The sequence below is a fragment of the Myotis nattereri genome (assembly GCF_964212035.1).
Source record: "Myotis nattereri genome assembly, chromosome: 2".
Taxonomy (NCBI): domain Eukaryota; kingdom Metazoa; phylum Chordata; class Mammalia; order Chiroptera; family Vespertilionidae; genus Myotis; species Myotis nattereri.
This window is the reverse complement of record NC_138076.1, coordinates 90221155-90247390: the sequence shown is the minus strand read 5'-3', so window position 1 is coordinate 90247390 and position 26236 is coordinate 90221155. Positions and strand designations below refer to the sequence as shown.

The 26236-nt window shown below is 46.3% G+C and overlaps 1 protein-coding gene across 1 annotated transcript in view; it reads left to right on the top strand.

The window, feature by feature from the left end:
* Nucleotides 1-18693, top strand: part of LOC308513025 (guanylate cyclase soluble subunit beta-2-like) — a 61399-nt gene extending 42706 nt beyond the window's left edge. Inside the window, exons 11-14 of the mRNA XM_081082812.1 lie at nt 585-739; nt 4378-4529; nt 7126-7230; nt 17623-18693. Coding sequence (XP_080938938.1) covers nt 585-739; nt 4378-4529; nt 7126-7230; nt 17623-17768 — 558 coding nt within the window. The 3' untranslated portion in view covers nt 17769-18693. The remainder of the gene's footprint in view (nt 1-584; nt 740-4377; nt 4530-7125; nt 7231-17622) is intronic.
* The last annotated feature ends 7543 nt before the right edge of the window (nt 18694-26236 follow it).

Genomic DNA, 26236 nt, shown 5'->3' with positions numbered 1-26236 from the left:
AGAGGCAGACGCTCCAACCAGTAGGTTAGGTTGCTGCTGGGGTCCGGCCAATCAGGACTGAGCGAGATGGGTCAGACATGCCCTGCAGCCCTCCTGCGGTCCCTCCCTGCTGGCCAACTTCCCACATCACTCCCCGGCCACAATCATGCACCGGTGAAGTCCCTCTGCCTGGCCTGTGCCCTCTCTCAATCTGGGACCTGTTGGGGGATGTTGGACAGTCGGATTCGGCCCGATCCCACACACCAGGCTGAGGGACCCCACTGGTGCACGAATTCACACACCAGGCCTCTTGTACTATATAATACCATTTACGTGAAGTTCTAGAACAGGCAAATTAATTTATGGTCAAAGAAATAAGAAGGTGATTGCCTCTGCTGAGAGGATAGAACTGAACTGGAAGGAGCCCAACATATTTTATGAGATCTATATTAGCTAATCTATAATTTATTTTGGATGGTGGCTATAGGATAAACACATTTGTTGAAACACTTAAGATCTTTTATTTTATGTAAATTATTCCACAGTTTAAAAATAAGAGCAAGAATATTTGATGGTCTCTTTTCAGTGAGGTTCTCTCTTTACAGATCAGAGTAGGGATTCATACTGGACCGGTCTTAGCAGGTGTCGTGGGGGACAAGATGCCACGGTACTGCTTGTTTGGTGACACTGTGAACACAGCTTCTAGGATGGAAAGTCATGGGCTTCCCGACAAAGTGCACCTCAGCCCCACAGCCTACAGGTAACCACTCACTCACTCATGCTCTCCTTTGTCCCTTCTCCTTCCAGAACTTACAGAGGGCCTAGCAGCCAGGAGATTGGGTAGTGGAGGAAACTTGTGTTTTTCCTTCCACTCCACACTAGCTTACAGAAGACATTGTGTCAGACAATAGATATTGTTGAGCCTCTGCTATAAGATAGTTTTGCTCTCAGGGAGCATAAAATCTAAATGTATATTTAATATTACCAAAAAAAATAGCCCGGAGGCCAAATTCAGTCTGCCACTTTATGTTTATTTTCATAAATAAAGTATTACTAGAACACAGCCATGCTCTTATTTACACACTGTTTATGGCTGTTTTCATGTTACAACAGTAGAGTTGAGAAGTTATGAAAGACTGGATGACCCACAAAGCCAAAAATATTTACTATCTGTTTATTTGTTTGTTTTTTTTGTTTAAAATACCTTTTTATTGACTTCAGAGAGAGGAAGGGAGAGGGAGAGTTAGACATATCAATGATGAGAAAGAATCATCGATCAGCTGCCTCCTTCATGCCCTTTACTGGAGATGGAGCCAGCAACCAGGGCATGTGCCTTGATGGGAATTGAACGATGACCGGAATTGAACGTTGATTCATGGGTTGACTCTCAACCACTGAGACATATGGGCTGGGCTGCTATCTGTTCTTTTACAAAAAAAGTTTGCTGACCCTCAGTCTAGTGCAGTGGTTCTCAACCTGTGGGTCGCGACCCCTTTGGGGGTCGAACGACCTTTTCACAGGGGTCGCCTAAGACCATCGGAAAACACATATATAATTACATATTGTTTTTGTGATTAACCACTATGCTTTAATTATGTTCAATTTGTAACAATGAAAATACATCCTGCATATCAGATATTTACATTATGATTCATCACAGTAACAAAATTACAGTTGTGAAGTAGCAATGAAAATAATTTTATGGTTGGGGGTCACCACAACATGAGGAGCTGTATTAAAGAGTTGCGGCATTAGGAAGGTTGAGAACCACTGGTCTAGTGGAAGAAGAAAGAAATATTCACAGATCATTATTTTAAAAGTGTGATAAATGATAAAGTTATACATAAAATGATACTTATGGTTTTTTGAGAACTTACAAGAGGTCACATTCTGTCCCAAGTTTTTTTTTTTTTTAATATATTTTATTGATTTTTTACAGAGAGGAAGGGAGAGGGATAGAGAGTTAGAAACATCGATGAGAGAGAAACATCGATCAGCTGTCTCCTGCACATCTCCTACTGGGGATGTGCCTGCAACCCAGGTACATGCCCTTGACTGGAATCGAACCTGGGACCTTTCAGTCCGCAAGCCGACGCTCTATCCACTGAGCCAAACCTGTTTCGGCTGTCCCAAGTTTTTTTACATATGTTAGTTCATTTATTGTTACAATAATTCTATGAAAATATACTATTATTATTATTATCTACAGATGGAAAAAATCAGGCACTAAAAGGTTAGTAACTAGTTGCCTTAGATCACAGGTAGGCTAGGAAGGAGAAGAGCCTGGATACAACCCAGGGGATCAGGCCTGGAGGGATTACAGTGTGTGTGATGGGGCAAGAATGCCCAACCCAATACAGAAATTCTTTGTGGAGGAGGATATTCCTGAGTGGAATCTTGAGCAAGGAGTTCCAGAGTAGGATTTAGCTCAAATTGGGGTATTGGGAGTGAAAAACAAGCAGGATAAACACTGAGGTAGAATCAGTACAGAGACTTATAAACAATTAGCTTACTGAGGGGCTGGGGCTCACGCAGTAGGCGAGGAAGAGCCCCCAAGGAGGGTGAGAGCACAGTGGCCAGGCCAGGGTCCTGTGTGAGCTCTCCGCTCAAAACCAAGTAACACAGATATGAGCATCAAGAAACGGGAAAGAGAAGAGCCGTTAGGAGTTTGATTTGAATCAGACATTGGCAGTGGGAATTTAGGGCAAGGTAAAATCAGCTAAACTTGGTAATTACTAAAAATGGGGAATGAGAAAGAGGGAGATGCCTCAAATGTCTCCCGGGTCTCCACCTTGGGGGACTAGGGCCTGAACCTCATCACATGAAATAGGACAGGTAAGAGGGAGTCCCGGTCATCACGGCAGATGGCGAATTCAGGTTTGGGAGTGTTGAATTCAAAGGAATTGTGGAACATCTAGGTAAAGGTGCAATGAAATGGATGAATAATATCTTAAGTGGAGTTGTTGGTTGGGCGTCCAGACTTGGAGTAAGCAACACATAGGTAGTAATTAAGCCATGAAAGTTGGTAAGATCACCGGGGGAAGGATGCAGTGTGAAAAGAACAGCAGCAGGTAGAGAAAGAGGAGGCCGGGTATGAGGTGGAAGAAACAGAAAAGAACCAGGCATGGAAGTTCAGGGAGAGAAGTGCCCTTGTGGATATTTTTATGGGGGAGAAATTGAACAAACATGACAAATATAGTAACAGGACTGAAAAATATTCACCAGAGGTTTTGGGGGGCATTTTCAGAAGTTGTGGTAGACTTGTGGGGGTAGACACTGGATTATGGGTTGAAGGATAAAAAGAAGAGAGCATTTTGGAGGGATTAAAGCAGGATAGAATCAAGTGAGAAATTCTTTTGTTTCTATTTAGGATGAAAGAGATCTTAACATGCTTACAGGCTGAGGGGAGGATGCAGATAGAGAGGGAGCTGAAGCTGAGGGGAGAGTTGGCTGATGGGGCCTGGGCCTGAGGAGGTGGTAAGGAAGCATGGATGGGGTGCTCTTGAACAAGACACCTCATCCTCTGAGATTGGGGGAAAGGGTGGATGTGGTCAACGAGATGAGCAGTTGCTGGGTCTCACCTATAATGATTAAAATTTCATAGATTAATCAGATCACAAGTTAGGAGGCACAGTCAGCTGGTTGAGAGTGAGGAGAGAAGGTGCCAAATGAGGGAAATTGAGGAGTGTGGTGAATGTCTGAAACCTCCATGAAACTGGTCCAGGACAAGGGAAGGTTGATGAGTGCTGAGACCTGGCTGAGGCAACTGACCATGAATTGGAAACATTTCTAGTTCGCACTGTTCTGTGGTTCTCCTCCAACATCTCTCAACGGCCAGTTAATAAATAAACATTTTATAGTTTTTCCATAACTCTGTCTCTTTTCATGGTCCTCTTTTTATCCTCTTCCTTGGCAGTCAGAAATCAAGGAGTAGCTTCGGTAGTTAGGATGAGCATGATGACACCTTGGGGGTATATCGGGGACTTGGAGAAGGTGGAGAGAAGAGGGCTGATCTCCTTGGAGCCCCTTGTTTCAGAACCATGCAGAGATGGTGCACACACAGGCATTGGGATGTGGCTGTAGAGGTGTGAGGGCTGCGGGTCTGAGCCGGGTGCTAGAGGGAGGAGAGGTGGTGATCAGGTCACAGCGTTTTGGTGGGACTCCTGTGCTCTCCCTCTCCCTTTGGCACCCTGTTCAGGTGTCTGAGCTCATGCCTCCCTCCTCCTGCCTCTTGCCTCTTTGCCACCTTTAGCAGGCCCTACTGATGTGTCAGGCACGCTTCCACTGTGCCTGAGCCTCAGACATCTCCTCTCTCATTATCCGTCCCATTGCAGCCAACTCTCCCGTTACAGACCTGTGATCTTTGATATCTGGTGCATTTATTTTCCCTCTGTGCAGAGCCCTGGAAAACCAAGGGTTTGAAATAATTAAGAGAGGTGAAATCCAAGTGAAAGGAAAAGGGAAAATGACCACATACTTTCTGATCCAGAACTTGAATGCCTCAGAGGATGAGATCATGGGGAGACCTCAAACTCTGCTTGATCACAAAGGTAAGCCAAGAAGAGAAGCCTCATTATGGGTGTGAATATTTTCCCACTGACCATGTCAGACATGTTTAGCGTGGTCCTTCGGGTTGCAGGGTCAGCGTGGGTATCATCCCTCACCACAACCAAGCTGTTACCTTCCATTCGGTAACAGCTCCAGAGAATCAATGCAGCCATTTTGCCTTGAACGCTCTTCCCTAGCATCCTGGATGTTATGCCATTCCTTGAGCCAAGCTGGTAGACAGTCTAAGGGTCTCTCACAAATTTGTTTTCAAGGTTCTTCCCTGTCCTAGAAATGAGCTTTTCCCATGAGCCTCTCCTGCGGCTGGGAGGGTTCCAGAGCCTTCCTCTGCTCCTCAGCCTCGGGGGCTCAGGAACAGGCTTTCCTCACACACTGGAACCTTTCCCCTTCCTCATTTTCTGCTGGCTTCCAAAACTGGGAAGAAGGACAAAATCCGTGACTCACCCAGCTCCAGGAATGGCAAAAGAATGAGTTTGGGTTTAAACCACCTAGTGCTAAGCTGGACCGGAGATCACTGTTTGGCTCATTGTGCTCAAAAAAAGCAGCACATGCAATTCAACAAGGGGGTCTCCTTCAGCTGCAAGGTGGATCCCATCCACCCCAGGTGGTCAGGGCCCCTTAACAAGGATCCAGGTTAATGCTGGGACACGCTGACAGGAAGGGAAACCCAGTAGCACGAGGCAGACCATCATGAACTGCTGAACCAAACTGGAGAACAACATGGATTTATTTGGACAGAAACTAATCTTTAGCTGCTCCAGGGTCCTGCAAAGAACAATTTCTAAATCCACTGGTTTCTCATTTACATAGTTAATGTATGCAGGATGTGTCTTTGGGACAACAAACAGATGGGTATTTGAAGGAATTTTAAAATTGTTTTCACAGAGCTTTTATTCTTATACCAGTTCACTTTAGTGGCCCTGTGAGCTGCTATTGGTTTGGGCCACATTTTACTGATGGAGACACTGAGATAAATCTAAACTAAAAACTAGAAATAGCTGGCTAATGAAAGTCAGGAGCCGCCCTGACTGCTATGCGAGCTTTTGGTCTCCGGATTTCTAGGCTCTAGGGGCCTTGCCCACCAACCTCATCTTCTTCCTCCTCCATATCCTCCCCACAATACAAAGGGTTGCTAGAGGGGGATAAAGAACCATGTTTTCTATTTTTTCTTGGTTATCAGAAGCAGACAAAGTGAAGGGGGTGGGGTGTTTTGCCCCCTCCTCGTGGGAGAGAAGAAGACAGAGCTGAAGGCTTTAGCACCAGGACCAGAAAGAACCTTGCTCAGAAGGCGTGCCTCGCTCAAACCTGACACTACTTTCTCCCATTCCCACTGCAGGGGTTCCTAAACTTTCCAGTTTGAAAAACGGGATTCTAGGTCTGGGTCAGTAGAATCTAGCCTCCTTTCAGTTCTGAGCTGGAAAAACCAAAGAAAAGAAAAATAACCAAGTAGAAAACTTGTAATGGTGCCTCAACTGAAGATCTCAGTATGGACCCTGAGAAACAGGGGAGGGGGGCGGGGGCAGAGAGGGAGAGGTCGCCTCTCTCAGACGCAAACAGTGTCTCTGTGCAAACTGGGAAGTAGGTAGCCCCCAGGCACGGCTTATAATAGTCACCCCTTCCTCTGGGCTGACACCAGCGCCCCCCCTCCCCCCCCCGCCCCCGCCTGATCCCCTTGGCCAGGTACTAGTACCTCCAAAGAGAAATGGCACAACCTAGTGTGTGGAACCCAGAGTGGAGGTCTCAGCCTTTCTTTTTGTGCTTCTGTGCATTTCCCTCGCCCTTTCCTCATCGGCCTAGGACTTCCGCAGGCAGCCTCAGCCTCCAGGCTCTGGGGCAGGGGTGCCTGCCTCTCCGTGCCTGCCCTCCTGTCCCCACTGGAGTGCAGCCTGGGAGGTTCCGGCAGGAGCTAGAAGGGCAGCAGACCCTGGCTGACACTGCTTCCTAAATGTCAGAGGCTCCGGAATGTGACCCCACTAACCAGCAGGGGCGGAGTTTCTCAAAGCCAGTGGCGGAGGAGGGGACGCAGAAGCACTAAGATGCATGCAATGCGCTTCCCAAGGGCGCCTCCTTCTCAGATTGGCTCCCACCGCGCGCGCACACACACACTGGCTTTTCAGGCGGTTCAGGGAGGCCTGGGAGGGACACAACAAGATGGACTTGAGGAGATTTGAACGCGCACCCCGTGCTGAGAGCGGTAGACCAGCAGGAGGTGGCAGGCGCCTCAGCAGCGCCTTCCCCCTCTCAACCCGCCTTGCCCCTGACAGAGGATACCCAGGAGGCAACAGGAACAAGAAAGGATGGCGTCCAGGAGAGCTCTTCCCCAAGCCTTTCTCCTTTCCCCCTTTCGCTCTCCAAAGCAGGGACTTGCGCCTCCTTCTTCCAGGTGGTGAATGCATTAAACACACTAATGTCCTGTGGCCTCCCCAGCAGTGATGTCGCCCAGGGGACGCTCCTGTCTGTCCAGTCCTTCGCGATGGGCACCTGAGCGAATCCCAGGGGCTGCTCATGTCAGAGGCACCGCTAGGGAAGGCTGCTCGCACGTGTGTTCTCACTTTTCCTTCTCCTCATGCTTTTTGGCAGGAGCTAGTGCTCAAGAAAGTCAAGACAGCGAAACTGTGGCGGTCACAGGGGTCATGAGGTACGCAGACAGCCGGCAGCCGGTCCTGCCCAGAGACGCAGGCCGTGGTGAGTGCCAGAGCAGGCGCGAAGCCCCAGCGCTGTGCTGCGCGTGGAGAGGGCTGCGGGCTCAGAGTGCGGCTCCTGGGAGACAGAAAGAGCCAGAAGGGTACATACAGCTCGGGAGGAATTTGGGGTCCTGGGCCGGAAGCCTTGGACTAGCTGCTTACTGCATTTTGAATAAGTTTTTTAATGCTTTCCCACCCACTCACCTCCCCACCCCAACTGTCCCAGGGAGGCCCCTCTGAGTATCTCTAATGCTCAGAAAAACTAATAGTCTCCACGCCCCCACTAAATGAAGTTACTGTGCACACTGCCCGCAGTGCGGGCCTCCTAATGAGATGTGTGGGCGACCTCTCGCCTTGCCACCCTATGGTGCTTCATAGAGGACCCAGATCCCTGGCACTGCCACAGAGAGTTGGCCCCGTGATCCCCCTCCCCACTTTTTCCTTGAAAGTGGGAGGGCGGGGAGGTTTCTCCCAATTCAAGCTGCTCTCAGCTGCCCTGGTGAGCCACTTGGCTCCCTGGGGAGCCATGCTCGGGCACAGCTGGGTTTTGAGGGTGGGTCACAGGAAATGATGAAGGGCCAGGGAGGGCCTGCAGAATGAGTCCCTGTAGCAGCAGCACCCCCACACCTCTCCCTTCTGGGTTGTGCAGCCCCAGCCACCCTCTCCCTTTTGGGAAACCCCACCTTAAACGACACAAATGGAGTGAAGCTTTGAGACAAGGCCGCAGGGTGTGTCTGTGACAGAGTACAGTGTCCCAGGGATTTCTCAAAAACCATCTGTGGTCACTGAGAAAGTGTCATAAGACAATGGATAATTCATGTGAAGAGTTAGAACAGTTTAATGATTCATATACAGAAGAGTTAGCTATTGTTACTTTTATTAGACAATGTCTCTTAGATTGAGTGTCACTTGAGCCCTTGGCATTGGGCATTGCCCAGATGCCTGAAGGCTTCTCTCTAGTTTGATCCTAGTGCCTGAGGTTGAGGGAATGATCAGCACCCTTCTGTTCAGTTCTGGTGAGAGGAGAGCAAGCACAGCTTTCCTCCTCCTGATCTGGAGTCAGGTGGATCCTTGGATTCTGGGAAGCTCGAAGTGGACTTTGTGCCCTTACCCAGAGGCACTTCCTACAGTTGCATGCTTCTGAGAGTGCTCAAGCCCCGATAGCTGTCAGTGCTATTACAGTATGGAATTAGTCCCATGGCTATTCTCAGAACACTGGTAAGAAACTAGAAATTCTGAAAGGTCATATCCTATCTAAAAAAGAGAAACATGGTAATTAGCCATACCACTGCTACCCTTCCCATTGGCTAATCAGGGTGATATGCAAATTAACTGCCAGCCAAGATGGCGGCCGGCAGGCAGGCAGCTTGAAGTGAACATGAGGCTTGCTTGCTTCAGTGATGGAGGACTCCAACGTTCTCCGCCTGCTGCTGCCAGCCTCTGAGCTTGCAGTTTGAAACATTGTTACAAATATAGAAGCTAAACAAAACCCCAGAAACCTGCTTTCAGCCAGCTGGGATCTCAGAGCTGGAGTTGAAACAGTGTTTCGATTATAGAACCCAAACTAACCAGATACCTGCTTTCAGCAGCCGAGGCCTCACAGCTGGAGCCAAGTCTCAGAGCTAAAGCTGGCCCAGAATAAAAAGAAAAAGGAAAAAAGGAGCGGTTGGGAGCTTCTGTCACCTGCCAGCCTGAAAACAGCCCTCAGCCCCTCACCCAGACTGGCCAGGCACCCCAGTGGGGACCCCCACCCTGAAGGGGGTGTGACCAGCTGCAAACAGCCATCAGCCCCCCACCCAGGCTGGCCAGGCACCCAAGCGGGACCCCCAACCTGATCCAGGACACCCTTCAGGGCAAACCAGCCGGCCCCCACCCGTGCACCAGGCCTCTATCCTATATAGTAAAAGGGTAATATGCCTCCCGGCACCGGGATCAGTGGAACTGAGAGGCCTCCAGGCACCGGGATTAGCGTGACAGGGGGCAGTGCCCAAACCCCCTGATCGCCCTGCGGCTCTGTGTGTGACAGGGGGCGGGGCCACAACCTCCCTATCCACCCTGCTCTGTTCGTGACAGGGAAAGGCACCCCAACCCCCTGATCAGCCCTGCTCTGTGCCTGATAGGGGGGAGGTCCCCAACCCCCTGATCGCCCTATGGCTCTGTGTGACAGGGTGTGGCGCACCACCCCCCCCTCCCCCCACAGGCCCTGCTCTGTGTGTGATGGGGTAGAGCCATAACCTCCCCATCGGCCCTGCCCTGAGTGTGACAGGGTGCGGCGCCCCAACCCCCTGATCCGCCCTGCTCTGTGTGTGATAGGGGGCGGTGCCCCAACTCCCCTATCAGCCCTACTCTGTGAGTGACAGGGGTTAGCTCCTCAACCCCCTGATTGGCCCTGCTCTGTGCGTGAGAGGGGGGAGCTCCCCAACCCCCTGATGGGCCCTGCTCTGTGCGTGACAGGGGGCAGAGCCCCAACCCCCTGATTGGCCCTGCTCTGTGTGTGACAGCGGTGGCGCCGCAACCTCCCCATCGACCCTGCCTTGAGTGTGACGGAGGCGGTGCCCCAACCTCCCAATCGGCCCTACCTTGAGTGTGACTGGGGGTGGCATCGCAACCTCCCAATCCGCCCTGCTCTGTGCATGACAGGGGGCGGCGCCCCAACTCCCTAATCGGCCCTGCTCTGAGCCCGACCAGGGGCTGCACCTAGGGATTGGGCCTGCCCTCTGCCACCCGGAAGCAGGCCTAAGCCAGCAGGTCCTTATCTCCTGAGGGGTCCCATACTGTGAGAGGGCACATGCTGGGCTGAGGGACTTCCCCTTCCCCTGAGTGCACAAATTTTTGTGCACCGGGCCTCTAGTAATTTATATAACAGCCCACAACTCATAAGCGGGAGAAATAAGACTTGATCTTCAGGCTTGTTTGTGTGGGGCAGACCATGTCCATGTGAGCCCTCTGAGTGACAGGCCAAAATGATTTCGTTTACCCCAAGTGGGATGCTGCTGCACTTGGACTGCTTGGCTTCACAGTGGCCCAGCCATGCTTCTCTCAGATCCTCTGGGCCCCATTTGAACAGATTTCTGATCATTGGGTGTGGCTGGCAGATGTATTAATATGGAATAGCTGACACACTGTAGGGACTGATATAAAGTGCAACATGAGCCGAAGGCTTGGAGAAATGAGAACCAAGCCAGTGCTCCACTGGGCCTCACTTCAGCTATCCAAACCCAGACCTACCGAGTCAGAACTGCTTTTAACAACTTCCCCAGGTAATTTGATTTTGAATTTAACCCAACACAGGCTTCTTCCTTATCTCTAATGGTTGGCAGCAGACACAGATTTTAGCCTTGACGGTTTTGTACCACCTGCTCTCAGCGCCTGGCCTTTCATTGAGGTTTAGGTCCCAGTTCTCATGGGGTTTGGCTAGATCTCATAATGTCATACTTAGCTATGAGGTAGGTGAAGGCTGCCAGGGTCACTGCAGAAGCCCCCACTCTCACCTGCAGCCCCAGGGCCATTCCGCCTGGCCCCCACGTGGACGTCATTATGGGAAAGTGTTTCCACCAGTAGCCCAAACCTGTCAGGGCTCCCAAATTAAATGGCTGTTAGATCTTGCTACCTTAGAGATCTGCCTGTTTCCCAGGCACTAGGCAGTCGGGAAAACATTCCAGGCTCAACTCATTGATCACGTCTGCCACAAAACTCACAGGTTATATTACCTGGTTGACAAACTTATGACCGCTCTCCAGGGGCATTTCCATCTGACGTGGCTCCCTGGTGTGGGAATCAGCCTTGCTCCCGTGAGGACTCTTGCTCCTGTGAGGTCTCAGGGTCGTGGCAGCACATGCAGCTGCAGTGGTGGCAGGAGCACACCATCTGGACCCCTCTCGAGGGCCAGCTGAGATGGGATGCTCACCCCTTCCTTCAGCTTTCTCTAAAAAGGAGGCCCATCCAATATTCGCCCATCAGCTGGGGTAATGGAAAAACTCCAGTGGGACCCAGGCCTGCAGGCTGCACCCAGGGCCTCATTTGCACTTCAATAACACGCTTTTCTTTCACTGAACTTTGTATTTGGGTGTTAGATCATCTCTGTGGAGAAACTCCCCAGTGCAATTAAAGGGGAGTATTGAGCCAGAGTGAAATCAGTGTGTGGACTTGGATATTTGAGCAACCACCTTTCAGCAGTGACTTAAAAACTGGCCTTCCAGCTGTCCCTGCTGGCAGGCTCTCCCGGCATCTGCCAGACCCCTGTTAGTGTCTTTTTCAACTTCCAGCTTGCTTCTACTTGTGTCCTAACGGATTTCCCCAGCGATTATAGAAATGGCTCCAGGCTGACCTTCACAGAGCACTGAGGCAGGTAGCCCTGGCCCCTCTCTGTCAGGGACCCCTCCTCATAAATCACAGGCCCAGGGTGTCCACTTGCTGGGCTCACGGCAGGTGAAGTCAGTTTGGAGGCCTTCCTCACCAACTTCCAATTGTTCCTCTGGTGGATATTAGTGGGGAGGGTCCCTCTGCCGACTGAGGTTAGGGGTTCGCAGTCTGCCTGCTGGGGGCGAGGGGGTTGCCGATTCCTCCAAATTAGGCTCTATTTTCTCAACAGGAAGAACTTCCCCACAATTTGTAGTCCCCCTGATGGGTGATTCTTGGATGCACTTGTGGTCACTTATTGCCAGGTCCTTGCCCCTCACTTTGCAGGGTCTTGACAATACAAGCGCTTTCCCCAGACATGTCCGGTGACCTGGGTCCAGCTGGCTTGGAGCCTGGGCCCCTAGTCTCAGCGTTTCAACACCCTTCCTGAGGCCTTTGTAAGTGTGGCTGTTAACTCCTCCTGACCTTTTCTGCTTGGGGCTGATGAATGGCAGAGCTGTTTTTAACCTCAGTCTTTCTAGGAGTTGAGCTGCTAACACAGCAATGTTCTATAGATGCTTTATTTCTCTATTCTGAGGGCTGAGGTCATAGACTAGGGCTGGGCCCCTAGTCTCAGCATTTCAACAGCCTGCTTTCTGGGGTACCTTTGAGAACTGGATGAGATATTACATGTCATCTGAAAACTAAAGTGCAGAAGACATGTCAGGAACGACAGCCGCTTAATCACTTAGGGACCCTATTGTTGAGAATTCATTCACTTAACAAATCCATGAGTCTTGGCACAAAACTGTAAGAGGTACTACAGGGGTTTAAAATAATAAAAATGAGCCCTGCCTGAGTGGCTCAGTTGGTTAAGCGTCATCCCGTACACCAACATGTGGTTAGATTTCTGGTCAGGGCCATTCCTAGGTTGCAGGTTTGATCCCCAGTCAGGGCTCATATGGGAGGCAACCGATTGATGTTTCTCTCTCTCTCTTTTTCTCCCATCCCCTCTTTCTAAAAATCAATTTAAAAAATACCCTCGGGTGAAGATTTAAAAAAAATAAAAATGATCTGCTGCACAAAGGGGCTTTAGATCAGCAGGCAGAAGGAGATGCACATGGAAGTCAGGACTTCAGCCTAGTGCAAGGTGCTACAGGGCCAGCTTCGAGCACAGGTGACGCTGGATAGACCCCAAAGACATGGAAAACCTTTAGGAGAAGGTGCAGGTGACGCAGGAACAAGGATGTGGCCTCTCTGATCTCTAGAGAATGCAGGGGCTTCTGGGTGCTGGAGAACTAGTTCTCCAGGGTGTGGCCTCTTTTGCCTGTGCGTAGACATAGGAGGCAAGGGGGTGGGTGATTCTAGAATGGCAACCCCTCCTGAAAGCTGGGGAATCCATTGCACCCTTTTTATTTCTAGGATAAAATTCTCCTGCTGGTGGAGTTTTCCTCCAAAAATATCACTTCTAGAATTCATGGCTCCTTTCTCTGTTCACACCTCTTGTATGGTCAACTTTGCCCTTTCCCCAGAGCAGGTGGATTTATTGTAAAATTAACCCAGACAGAACCAAGTGAAAGGATAGAGGGTGTTCAGCACACATGGAGAGCAAACAGAGTAAAGGCCAGGAGGGGGCCAGGCTGAGAGGTACAGAGGGACACGACGTCCAACCACAGGCCCCAGGCCGGGAAGTACCGGGAGGGGCAAAGCCTAGACAACTGAGACAACTCCGCTGAAGGTCTGACTTCAGGCTCAAGCCAGCCCCCCACCCAACATGATGGAGAGTCATATTGAAACCAAAATGTGGTTTCCCATATCTATTCTCTCTAGGAGTTTAGAAAAAGGTACAGAATTCATCATAAGAAATTATTTTAATTGCCAATGTAAGAATCCCTTATTATAACCCCAAATCATATACTTTATGACCCACAGAGCCTTGCCGGTAACAACTGGGCAATGACCCAAATTCCACCCACATTCCTAAAAATAATAGCATTTCCTGAAACTTCATATTGCTATCACTCCTGCACCCCAAGTTCCTATAGATCCATACCTGGAAGGACCCTGCTATTCCGTGGTCGGCAAACTGCGGCTCGCGAGCCACATGCGGCTTTTTGGCCCCTTGAGTGTGGCTCTTCCACAAAATACCACGTGCGGGTGCACATACAGCGCGATTGAAACTTTGTGGCCCATGTGCAGAAGTCAGTTTTCGGCCTGGGCGAGTCTATTTTGAAGAAGTACTGTTGATATTTGGCTCTGTTGACTAATGAGTTTGCCGACCACTGCTATAGGAGAACATGACTCATGTGATGGTTGTTTTCCATAGAGAAAAAGATTTCTTTTGCAACCATTCTTTTAATTTAATCAATTTTATTTTATATTGAAATGGGTTTCTGTGGTGCTTTTAATTCTTTACTAGGCTGTGTTAGTTTGTTCAACTAAAGAAGGCTTATTTGTTCGTTCATTTATATCATAGAGGGAATATTTAAATATTATATTTTTAAGCAAGAAAGTACAGGTAAACCAAAAGAAGACAGCAAAAGCATCAGTAATTCCATCAGAAAGACTACTATCAAAATTTTGGTGCCTATCTTCCCAGACTTGTATATGTGTCTATGTATGTGCATGTGTATACATATATACTTTTTCTTATAAAATTGGGATTGTCACATATACAGTGTTCTGTAACTTGACAGGTCATGACTTTCTTTTGAACATATAAACATATTTCAAAACAGAGAAGAGACCTTTTAAAAAGACATATGTGCTTCACATGGTACATATGGTACCATGGTACATATGGTGCTTCAAATGGTACACTCATTTCCCATAAAACTTGTGCTGTCACATATCAAAAGCCACAGTGACATCGCAACAAATGGAAACCCAGTTATCTTTCACTTCTGCACATTTACAACATACCTGCAAGGACCCTGCTATTCCGTGAGTCCTGATGTTGCCTCTGAACTTTCAAAGAACGGTTAATCTTGTTCAATTTAGCTTTGGTATTTAGATTATTCCAGATGTCTAGATATCAGTAATCTATGGATGATGTACATTGCAATTCTCAATGAATCATAAAACTTAATTAACCAGAAGGCAACATTTCCCAATGTGCACGATGAGCATTTATTATAGGAAAATGATGGCACTAATAGGCAATCTTAGAGGGTGGTGACCAATGTGTATACATATATACTTTTTTCTTACAATGGTCTTGTGGGAGCAACTGATGATGTATGAGAATTCATTTCAAGTAAACAAAGAAATTCTTCCACCATCTGTATTGTGGAATTAGATTGGGGTTAAAATGTCAAATATATACGGGTAGAAATTTCAAGAGAGTCTTGCAAATCTGGGCCGACCAAGCCTGCTTGGAATTGTCAGGCGGCACTGACTCGCACTGATGGAGTCATCCTTGGCCTGTCCAGCTTCAACACGCCCTCTCAGTTCTCTTCCCAACACAAACCTAGCACGTCATCTTTTTCTCCCTGTTGACCAGGAAAATTTTCCTCAAGGAGTGAAAAGGAAAGAGGAAAATTAGTTTAATAGAAATGTAAGAAAAATGGGAGTAGAAATGGAGAAGGTACAAACAAGAAAATGAAAAATGGCCAGGTTAGAAGAGAGAGAAATATGCTGTGGAAGTGAGAGAAATAAACCAGTAATGGGAAGCTCAGTGGAAAACTTTTGAGAAGATAAATTAGAAGGAAAAAAACAAAACAAAACAAAACAGAAAGTGTTGAATAAAGGGGAGACTAAGAGATACGAAAAATGTTATTTTCTAGTATTGAGTTTACTTCTAGAATTCCTTGTGTGAGGTTAAGCCAGAAAATAGATTTCTCATCTTGGTTACAAAGAAATCATGGTGCTGTCTGGCAGTGGGCACACATTGTACTCAGACCCTGAGTGTTGACAGGTGAAGGCAAAGTTTTCTTTGCTATATTTCCTCCTTTTTTTCTTAAGAACTCCAACCCCTTCTGGTTGTTTTTATTTTCATTAGGGTAACCCTCAACATTTGGTAAAATTACAAAGACACAAAACAAGTAAATTCTGTGATCATAGTATTATTTTGTGGATATTTTCTCTCATATGTCCTTTTAACATTTCTGTGACTTGAGTGGGAGATAGATGTATTATTTACTCTCCTTTTACATCTGGAGAAACTGAGGCACAGAGAGATGTTGGATGGAGTATTGATGAACATTTATAGACCTGGAGGCAGACAGCTATATCTTCTTAATAAAAAAAAAAAAAATTACATTTCTATCTGAAATGAACTCCTTTTTTTCTTTTTTTACAATGATACCAAAACCAACCTGACCTCAAACTTTTCAAACACTCTGTCCTTATTATTTATCTTGCCTGTCTCCATGCTTGAAAATTTAATTCCTCCTAAAATTATAATATTGTTTACATCTCAAAGAAAAACAGTACCATAATAAACCCTGTAATTTCAAGTGAAAGGAATAAAGAGTGTTTGAAGTAATAAAACTAGTAGACAATTAGCAAATAAATAAATAAATAAATAAAACCCCATACCTGAAAAATTAATAATTTTCAAAGACATTGCTGAACGCAATTCCGTCTTTCAATGACAGAAGTGAGGGGAGGATGTGGTACAGTGAATGTGTAGCTAAGGACATCTCCACTAGGCCAGTTCTAGTTTGGTCATATCCTATAAAAATGTCACACTTGAACCTTGACTCCTTATCAGATTAGCCCCAATTTATGCATGAGCTAAATATGCCATATGAATCATTTCCTGGAGTTGCACCAGTGACATGGTTCTAGGTGTCCCAGGAACTGCCCTCTTCTTTTCTAGAAGGTCCTTTCCCAAATTTTCACCTCCTCCTGGGCCTGAGACTGGAAAGAGACTAGGGAGAGGTTTATACATATATAGCGTCCCTTACGTTCATTAGTGCCTAGTGCATTAGCACATTGAGCTTTGTCTCAGTCTAATTGTGATGGAAACTACCCATTGCTTTTTTATCTTAAGACAAAGTTAATCCAGAGGCTAAAGATAGAAGCCCCTCTTGCATTTCCTGATTTCTAGGACACTAGAGCCTCAAATATAATATGGGAGCCTCTCTGAACTTGAATGTCTCTGGAACAATGGTTAGTGTAAAAGAAAGAAGAGGGAATGCTATATGACTTTAAAATCTTAGATGCTGACCTTTCCAAATGAAACTGCAGGGAGAGCAGGAGGTGGAGACAGTGTTTCACTCCTTCTCTGAGTCCTCTCCCTCCCTCCTCGCTGTGCCTCGCAGAGCCAGGGGCTTTTCCAGGGCTTTCTCCCGGGTCGTCTTTCCATACTTAGAATTAAGAACAGGCATCTTTGAGTTGTACTCTATGTGGGGCACTGTGCTAATCACTTTATATACATCATCTAATTTAATTATCCCAATGACCCGGGGAGGCAGGTGTAATCATTATTTCCCCACTTTTCAGATGAGGACAAATGAGGCCCAGAGCTGGTAATAAGGAGCAGTGGCCATGCTGGGTATGAGCATTTGCCTCTGTGCTGTTGATGCGCAGACCCCTTCAGGGGTGGGGAAAGTCTGGCTTGAGGGTGGTATAAGGCCTGCAAAATCATGTAGTCTGGCCCTGCCAAGGCAATAAGGGTGGTTAAATGTTTGGCCAAATACAGCAGGGTGATTTTTAAGTTGATCGTTGTGTATAGCCTGGGGATGATGGTATAAATATCCAAATGGCCCTTGGCAGAAACAGGCTCCCACCCCTGTGGACAGTCGCAGAGCAGCAAGTCTGGATGCTCGTGCTCGTATGTGAGTTATGGACAGGGAAAGATTTGGTATGTGACCAACAAGATGTCACAGTGTGGAATGAAAAAAAAATAATGTGGCAACACGGCTGAGGCCTGTATGCACCTCTTTGGCCTGGGCTGTGAAGATGGGCTCCTGCCCAGGAGGTGGGAAAGAAAGCCTCTGGTGCCCACACCGTGTTTTCTGGGGCCTGGCTTAGGCAGACACCCCTGAAGCAAAGACCAGCCTGAGGCTTGACTGATTCACTCACCCGTCTGTCGTCTGTCTTGTTTCAGATTCTGAGGAGTGGATGCCTGAAGGGAGTCCAGCGTCTGGACAGGACTCTGTGGAGGCAGCTGACAGAGAACCATCTTCAGATCAGACAGAGACACATCCCTTTGTTAATGACACTCTGCCCTCTGGGGTCTGTGCTCTGTTGTAACAGAGGGGAAGGGAACACCTTGATTTAATTTTCCCCCTACTCAGGTTTATGGTAACAAAGTAACTTCTTTTCATTCCTCAGCTCAAAATTTCTTAAGCTGCATCTCTTCCTCACTGTCCCTTTGAGAATAAAAGTCTAGAAATGAAACACAATCATGACAAGTTTGGAAAATGTGCTTTTATAGTCTCAGGTCAAAGACAACTTTGAGACTTTGGGTCTTGATTGTTCTCATAGGTCACAAGTTTGGCTGTGGGGTTGTTTCTGTTTTCTTCCTATAGGAGTGAATGCCTTTCAGCTCCCATCACTGTAGCTCCACTGAATCCCTGCCTCTGAGCAAAAGCCCCAGTGGCCACCTTCAAAGGACACCCTGACCTTGGGCCTTGGAGCTCAGTCCATGCAGTGCCTTGTTTTAAATGATGCTGGGATTAGGGAGAGGGGAGGAAGGAGACCCAGACCCCCAGTTTATGAATCGTCCCACAACACAGCCTGGATGGGAAAGGCACTCAGCCAGGAAATAATTTTCATTCCCAGCCTTAGAAATTGCATGAAGCAATAGAACAGAAACTGCACTCCCCAGAGATGTCCTGAAAGTAAAGTGGGGGAGAAAATGTGAAAATCACAGGAAGGGCAGAGTTAGGAGAGAGGGAATCAAGGCAGAGCACAGCCAGACGCCCAGGGCCCTTGGCGGGCTCCCTTGGCGGGCTTCCTTGACGGCACAGAACGCTCCTGCACTGCTTCCCGCGGCAGGCGTGGGATCACCTGCCATGGAATGGAGAGGGTTGGAAATGTTCTCTGAGGTGTGCGGCGTGGGGAGAGGGCTGCAGTGCGGTGACCTATGGACTGTGCAGCTGTACTTACTGTCTGTGAAAGATATATGTATGTATATATATTGGTACCTGGGTAATAAAGAAAATCTTAAGGGCACACAAAATTTTGTGATTCATGCTTATTAGGTCCTTACTTTTCTCCAGAGGCATTAACTTTCAGCTCTTCCGAGGAGGGCATGGGCAGGATCTGACTCTGTCCCCAGCCAATTCCAGGGGCAGGAGGTGAAGGAAAGGTGATGAGAGTTGAATAACTTGATTCATTCTTCTAGATAGCACCTGTGTCTTGTCTCTAAAAATAGGCAGGTGTGGCCCATAGTTTCACAGGGCTACAGTCTCCAGATTAGACTGAGCAAAAAGTGCTGAGTCAAGAGGTACGGTTTTGTCCAAACTGCACCACCTGATGGCTTGGTATCTTAGTTTCAGCCACTATAAAATGGGTTAGTGGCAGCTGCCTCACTTACCCCACAGGTGTGTTTTTTGTTTGTTTTCTGTTTTTGTCTGTGTGTGTGTCTGAGGGTGGGGTGGTGTTGTGTGTGTGTGTGTGTGTGTGTGTGTGAGTGTATTTTAATGGGGTCATTAAAATACAAGAGCCCAAAGATGAATGTGATACAATAATAGTAATTACTAACATTTGTTGACCGTCCACCACATGCTAGGCGCTGGCCTGCGCACATGTTACACGTTATTTCCGTTCCTGACAACAACCTAGTAATAAGACAGCTCTTCCAGATACTTGACAGATGAGGAAACAGAAACTCGGGGAGATTTGGTGGCCTGAGATCACGCCACTGGTACCGGTGAATAGCTTAGACAGGACATGTGCTGTTTATGTTATTACAACATCAAAAAGGACAGGATAGCCCGAAGGCATGGACCCTGGAGCCAGGTGGAAGCAGGTTTGAATCCTGGTTCTAGCATCTACCAGGTGTGTGAGTTTGGAAAAGTTGTTTAACATCTCTGTGCCTCAATGTCCCCTTTGTAAAATGGGAATGATCAGAGGACCTGCTTCATAGGGGTGTCATGAGGATTATATGAAATATATACAAAGCACTTAAAAGAGTCACCCACACTTCGCAAGCATCTTTAAATGCCAGTACTTTTCATTTTTTAAAATATTGCTATTAAGTGGTCTCCCTGCTAAATTAGGGGCAAGAAAAGATAGAGATAATTCTTATTTACTTCCCTTGTGCTTTCCTTCCAAGTCCTTCAGCTCAGTTATGAGCAAGAACCCAACGGGACTATGAACTCTGTAAGGCGGTAGCATTGCCCATGAGATGAAGAGCAAAGCAGTTGCTTGGTGAAGTGGAAGGAGAAGAGCAGGAACCTGAGGCCTCGGCTCCCAGCTGGCAGCTGTGCTGAGACTGCCAGACCTTGTGAAGCAGGTGCCCTAGCCCTGGTTGAAAATGAGAGGATTTTGTTCAATGTTTATTATGATTGAAATAATCATTTCCCATGTAAACGGATGGCTCCATCCTGCATTTGGTGTCCCCTGGAGCCTACTATTTACTCTGGAACAAACACTGTAGAGACCAACTTCAGGTGCCCAGGGAACCCAGGCAGGCTGCTGGTGTGCTCTGTGACCCCCCTGAGGCTCCTAGGGGAGCGTTCTCTCTCGGATGCACTTCTCCAGGTTGGAGCCCTCCAGCGCCCCTGAGTGTGTGAACATCCACTGAGCGTGCAGAGTAGCTCTTAGGACATCTGCCCCTCTGCAGCCTCTGCCAGTGCTCTAACTCCAGCCTCTGGTGTCTGCCTGGTGACCATCAGCCAGGCCTCTGGCTGTCTTTCCAGATAACAGACTTGTTTACGAGAAGTGAATGCCTTGCTCAGCCGGGAAGGCAGGATGACTCCAGGCTGAGCCCTGCTCCAGCCTTAGGACCTTCCAGGAGAGGCATCTCCCTCCACCAACACCTGGTTACATTCATTTTACCCGGGACCCTGTCTGGCTCCAAGCCCCTCAGCTCCCTCCACCCCAGGGGCAGGGCAGACTCAGATCTAAGCAGATGGCTGGTCTGGCTTCTGACCTGGTCTAGCAGGCCAGACCATTACAAATTCACAGGCCTCCAGCCCGTGAAGAGAGATGGAAACTTTCATCAGTAAGAACTTAAAAACTGTCCACCATCCTTCCCCAGCGGAGCCCAGAGCTTCATCCCATGGTGCCTTCAGCTGGTGCTGCCCCACCTCTCAACCTCTCACACACCAAGCCTCTGGAGGTGGAGCTCATGGCCGCGAGCAGAGGGGTAAGAATCTGTCAGGGGTCCTTTGCCTCCCCTTTCTCCTTCCTTTGTAGACATCTGAGTCCTGTTTTCGAATGTTTGGGCCTGGCCAGGGGCTGGCATCTCACCCTCCCGCTGGGCTATGACTGGCTCATTCTTTGTAACAACCCAACCTCCCCACCCCTTCTTTTTCACCCTTTCTTCTTCTCCAACTTCCTCCAGTGTGAGTTGTGTGTGAGAGAAAGAAGGCGAATCATGTCTGTGCCTGGCTGAGGAATGAGATCATTGCTCTCCCTTCTTAGCAGGCTTGCTGTCTGCTGGTCGGGGTTACGGGGAGAAAACAGGGCAGCTCCATTTCTACACAGAGCCATCTGGCTCCACCAGACTTGCACGGATGCTAATCTGTTGATTTCCTTTACATATTCTTTTTTGTTGGTGGTGTTGTTCCCCAGGACCACTTCACTGCAGCTGTAAATTCAGGCCTGGTCCATCTGAAGGCGGGGGTGCATTTGGCATTATGCCCCCCGGACCCCCGTCCCCTTGTAGGTGTCAGCGCGTCATTGTTATCATTGGTGGGTCTATGTAGTTGTAATGTCAGGGCTGTACTTTCAAATGGAAATCAGGCAATTATGCTGCACATGGGGAAATCTGACAGATGCAGAGGTTTTACACCACTGGTCCTGTCATGGGGACAAAGGCAGCCAGTGCTCCCAGGGGATGGTTAAATAAATAAAATATGTTTTAAGAGCACAGAAAAATCCAGGAATAATTAACTGCATGATGAGAGTTCATAGGTCCTGTGGCTGTTTAACTTCAGAATGTGATAATGATATGTCAATGGATCGCTTAACTCATCTTTATAAAGGCGGCATTAGAAAACTGATTTCAATGTGCATTCAGAGGCAGCCGCTGCTCTACGCATCTGCTTTCCAGTTTCCAAATGCAAAGCTTTTTAACTTGTTTCGCTTCCACCACATGGGCAGAAGCGGGGGTGTAGCAGGGGGTTAGGGGGGGAAGAGGGCTCCAGTTGGCTTAAGGAGAAGAGGGGCTGATAGCAGTCTGATGTCTAACTCACTGAGCAGTTTCCTGTCAACATTTAGTGTAGATTCATAGGCGCTTACACAGAAAAATATGGTAACAGGATCATGGCTACCAGTTCAGTACTTGAATATTTGTTATGTGCCAAGCCCCAGCCGAGTGCTTTAGTCCTGTGAGTGTGAGGTAGGCACTCCTATCACCCATGTTTTACAGACGGGGCACTGGCACCAGCAGTAGGTGGGACAGCTGGGTTTCCGATCTCGCCTTGTTCGTCTTTGGTCTTAGCTCTCAGCCACTGAGTGGCCGCCTCTCCAATGTTGCAACAGAAAATAGCAAGAAAGTACACACTCATTCACGCACCCTCCATCACGCACCCTGTGTCAGACACATCCAGTTGGAGTGAATTACTAGATAGGAGAGACTTCAATAAAACTTAAAACTTAAGTTTTCCCCTAAAATACCCTGATGTTTAAACAAATAGTTAATTTGGAGCCTGAAACATGAGATAAGATTCAACATTCAATGTGTTCAAAACTGGACTTATATGAACTTACATTACACTTACAAAAAGTAAAGTGCTCCCAAATCCTGGCCATTTTTTTCTCCTGTTACAGAGGAAGCAACTCAGAGCAGGCTTTGGTCCATGGCTTTGAACTTCAGTAGTCCCTGAATTTCTTTATATGCCGCGGCCGTAGACTAACTACAGCTGATGTCAATTAGAGCTGAGATAGTAAGGGAAGACATTTTATCTCTCAGAAAAAGTACTTTTAAACTAAGCATATGACAAACTAAATACAACAGGTTTACATGGGAATCTCTAATGATTTCTCAGATCAGTATGTTCCCTTTGAAAGTCCATGAGGCCCACTGTAGTTAGAATGCATTAATCAAATAAAACTGGAAGTTTCCAGAGACAAAATGTCTACTAATTTGTTACTAACTAATAAACACAGATCACACACACAGCACCCTCTGATTATGACTTGTTTTAACTTATCCAAGGGTAGAAAAATATTTGGACCATTAGCTTTGTCTTATGTTAAGAAAAAATTAAATTTCTGCTTATGGAAAATTAGTTTTTCTGTTTTCACCTCTACTGAACACATTTGTTTGAAAATATTAAATAATAAACTCACATTGTAGAAATAATATCATTAAAGCATACTCTTCATTAAAGATCTTAATTAAAAAGGATCGAAAACACTAGTGATGAGCACAAAAGAGACCAAAGTCACAAGTCACTCAAGAATGGATCACTCAGGAGCTCAACGGAGCAATCAGAGCATCATCCCAGGGGCGGGGCCAGCCAGGCCCAATCACCCATCGACACAGCAAGGCCTTGTTCCACATAAACCAAGGACTGATGCTCCAAGAAAAAAAAAAAATCAGAGTGAAAAAAAGAAAGAAGCGAAAACCAATTAAAAATCAAAATTTTAAAAATTAAAAGCTACAATGCAGGTTAACAACCTCAAAATATATGTCATAGCTAATGTCATTCATTTAGTTAATGTCCATGATCAGTTATTAGCATATATCTTTTCCACAATGAATTTTAACTTCATTATAAATTCTTTACCCATCAAAAAGCATTTTAAACTAAGCATTTGACAAAAAAATAATTAACAGAGACATTTCTAACACTTTCCCAGATTTAAGAAGTGCCATTTTGAAAGTTCAAGATGCCCCAATTTGCAGAGGAAGTTTACTAACTAAACCTAGTGTCTACTAATTTGCCTGTGGTTAATGAGCATCAGAAACACACACACACACACACACACACACACACACACACTCATTTGTTATTCCAGCTTCCTAAATATAGAAAATCTTTTCGGCCATTAAATTATCTTATCATAGAAAAAAAATTAAAACCCTCTGATTAAAGAGAAATTAGGTTTGCTTTTTCCTTCTCTTTTTCAACATACTTATTTGAAAATATTATTGTAATAATCTTGTGATTGTGATTGGAAAAATTAGAATTGATTTTGACCCAGCTCTTTCAAAAAATTGTGTGTGTGTGTGTGTGTGTGTGTGTGTATTTAATATTAACCAAGCTCTCAGGTAACATATGTATTATGACTGTGTATGCATATCACCATAATACTTAAGAAAAGTAAAGCAAATTGTTGGCCAATGAGTGTACAGATAAGTCAGTAGGGATGCAACAGTGCAGAAAAGCTTTCCATTAGTCATTCCAATACAAACCTCTCAAACTTTCTTACACTTGATCATGGACAGTGTGAACTTGGAAAAACCATGCCATTTATTAGAAGAAAGAAAATGAGACCATGGGCAGATAAACACATAGAAAAAAACCATAAAAAATACAGATCTTCTTTAGGAGCTGGAATTATGGGTGACTTCATTTTTCTTCTTCATGTGTTTCTGTGTTTTCCAAATAATATGTAATGGGTCTCCAGCATGATGCTTACATGAGTGGACACTGGAGCCAAGCCACCAGATTGGGAGCCTGGCTCTGCGGCTCATTGGCTCGTGCAAATCACTTTCCACCTTGAACTCTCAATTTTCTCTCCGCAGAATGGAAGCCATTATAGTAACTACTTCACAAAGGTGTTATGATGCTTAGTGAGATAATACTCACAAAGTATGTAGTGCCTTGCACATATAACTGCAATAAATGTTAACTACTTAAGGGAAGTCCTTATGCAGCCCACGTCGGTACTTGTTCTTACAGTAACAGAAAAAGTGGAAATCCTGAGTGTCATTGATAAAGTCAATATAATTTTCATATGCCACATTGCTGGATCGATCACCGGGTGTAAACAAGCACCCTCCAGTTCCTTCTCTGCCACACTCCCCTCTGTTTTTTAATTTATAACACTCATTGCAACCTGAAATTAGTTTATTTGTTTATATTCTAGAATCAGTCACCATGGTTGATTTTAAACTCTGAACGGTTTAACAAATGGCTTGGTAAACTCCTGAATATGTAACAACCGGCTCTCACGAGCCAGCATACCCCCAGCTAATCTCCTCTGACAATTTCAACATTTTAAATGGTAGTTTGGGTTTGACAATGAAGGAAAAGAACCCCCTACCCATGTCCTCAAGCCAGCACAAATATGACAATTAATTTGTAAGCAGTATCATCAGTGGGAGCTGTTAGCTGTAACTAAACTTATAACCAAGTGGACCATTTTCTGGGTTGATTTTTTTTTTCTTGGATTTTATTTTATTTTTTATTTTATTTTATTTTTATTTTTATTTTTTAATTAAATCTTTATTGTTCAGATTATTACATTTGTTCCTCTTTTTTCCCCCCATAACTCCCCTCCTCCCAGTTCCCGCCCCACCCTCCGCCCTCACTCCCCACCCACTGTCCTCATCCATAGGTGCACGATTTTTGTCCAGTCTCTTCCCGCATCTCCCACACTCCTTTCCCCCCCAAGAATAGTCAGTCCATTCCCTTTCTATGTCCCTGATTCTATTATAATCACCAGTTCATTCTGTTCATCAGATTATTCATTCACTTGATTCTTAAATTCACTTGTTGATAGATGCATATTTGTTGTTCATAATTTGTATCTTTACCTTTTTCTTCCTCTTCCTCTTCTTAAAGGATACCTTTCAGCATTTCATATAATCCTGGTTTGGTGGTGATGAACTCCTTTAGCTTTTCCTTATCTGTGAAGCTCTTTATCTGACCTTCAATTCTGAATGATAGCTTTGCTGGATAAAGTAATCTTGGTTGTAGGTTCTTGGTATTCATCACTTTGAATATTTCTTGCCACTCCCTTCTGGCCTGCAAAGTTTCTGTTGAGAAATCAGCTGACAGTCGTATGGGTATTCTCTTGTAGGTAACTGAGTTTCTTTCTCTTGCTGCTTTTAAGATTCTCTCTTTGTCTTTTGCTCTTGGCATTTTAATGATGATGTGTCTTGTTGTGGTTCTCTTTGGATTCCTTTTGTTTGGAGTTCTCCGCGCTTCTTGGACCTGTAAGTCCATTTCTTTCACCAGGTGGGGGAAGTTTTCTGTCATTATTTCTTCAAATAGGTTTTCAATATCTTGCTCTCTCTCATCTTCTGGCACCCCTATAATTCTGATGTTGGTACGCTTGAAGCTGTCCCAGAGGCTCCTTACACTATCCTCGCATTTTTGGGTTCTTTTTTCATTCCGCCCCTCCGGTTGGGTGTTTTTTGCTTCCTCGCATTTCAAATCATTGACTTGATTCTTGCGCTCCTCTGGTCTGCTGTTGGGAGTCTGTATAGTATTCTTTATTTCAGTCGGTGTATGCTTAATTTCTAGTTGGTTCCCCATCATAACATCGAGGGTCTCATTAGTTTTCTTGTAGATCTCATTAAGTTTATCGGCGGCTTCTGAACAGTTCTTGAGAGACCTTAAAAGTGTGGTTCTGAACTCTATATCTTCCAT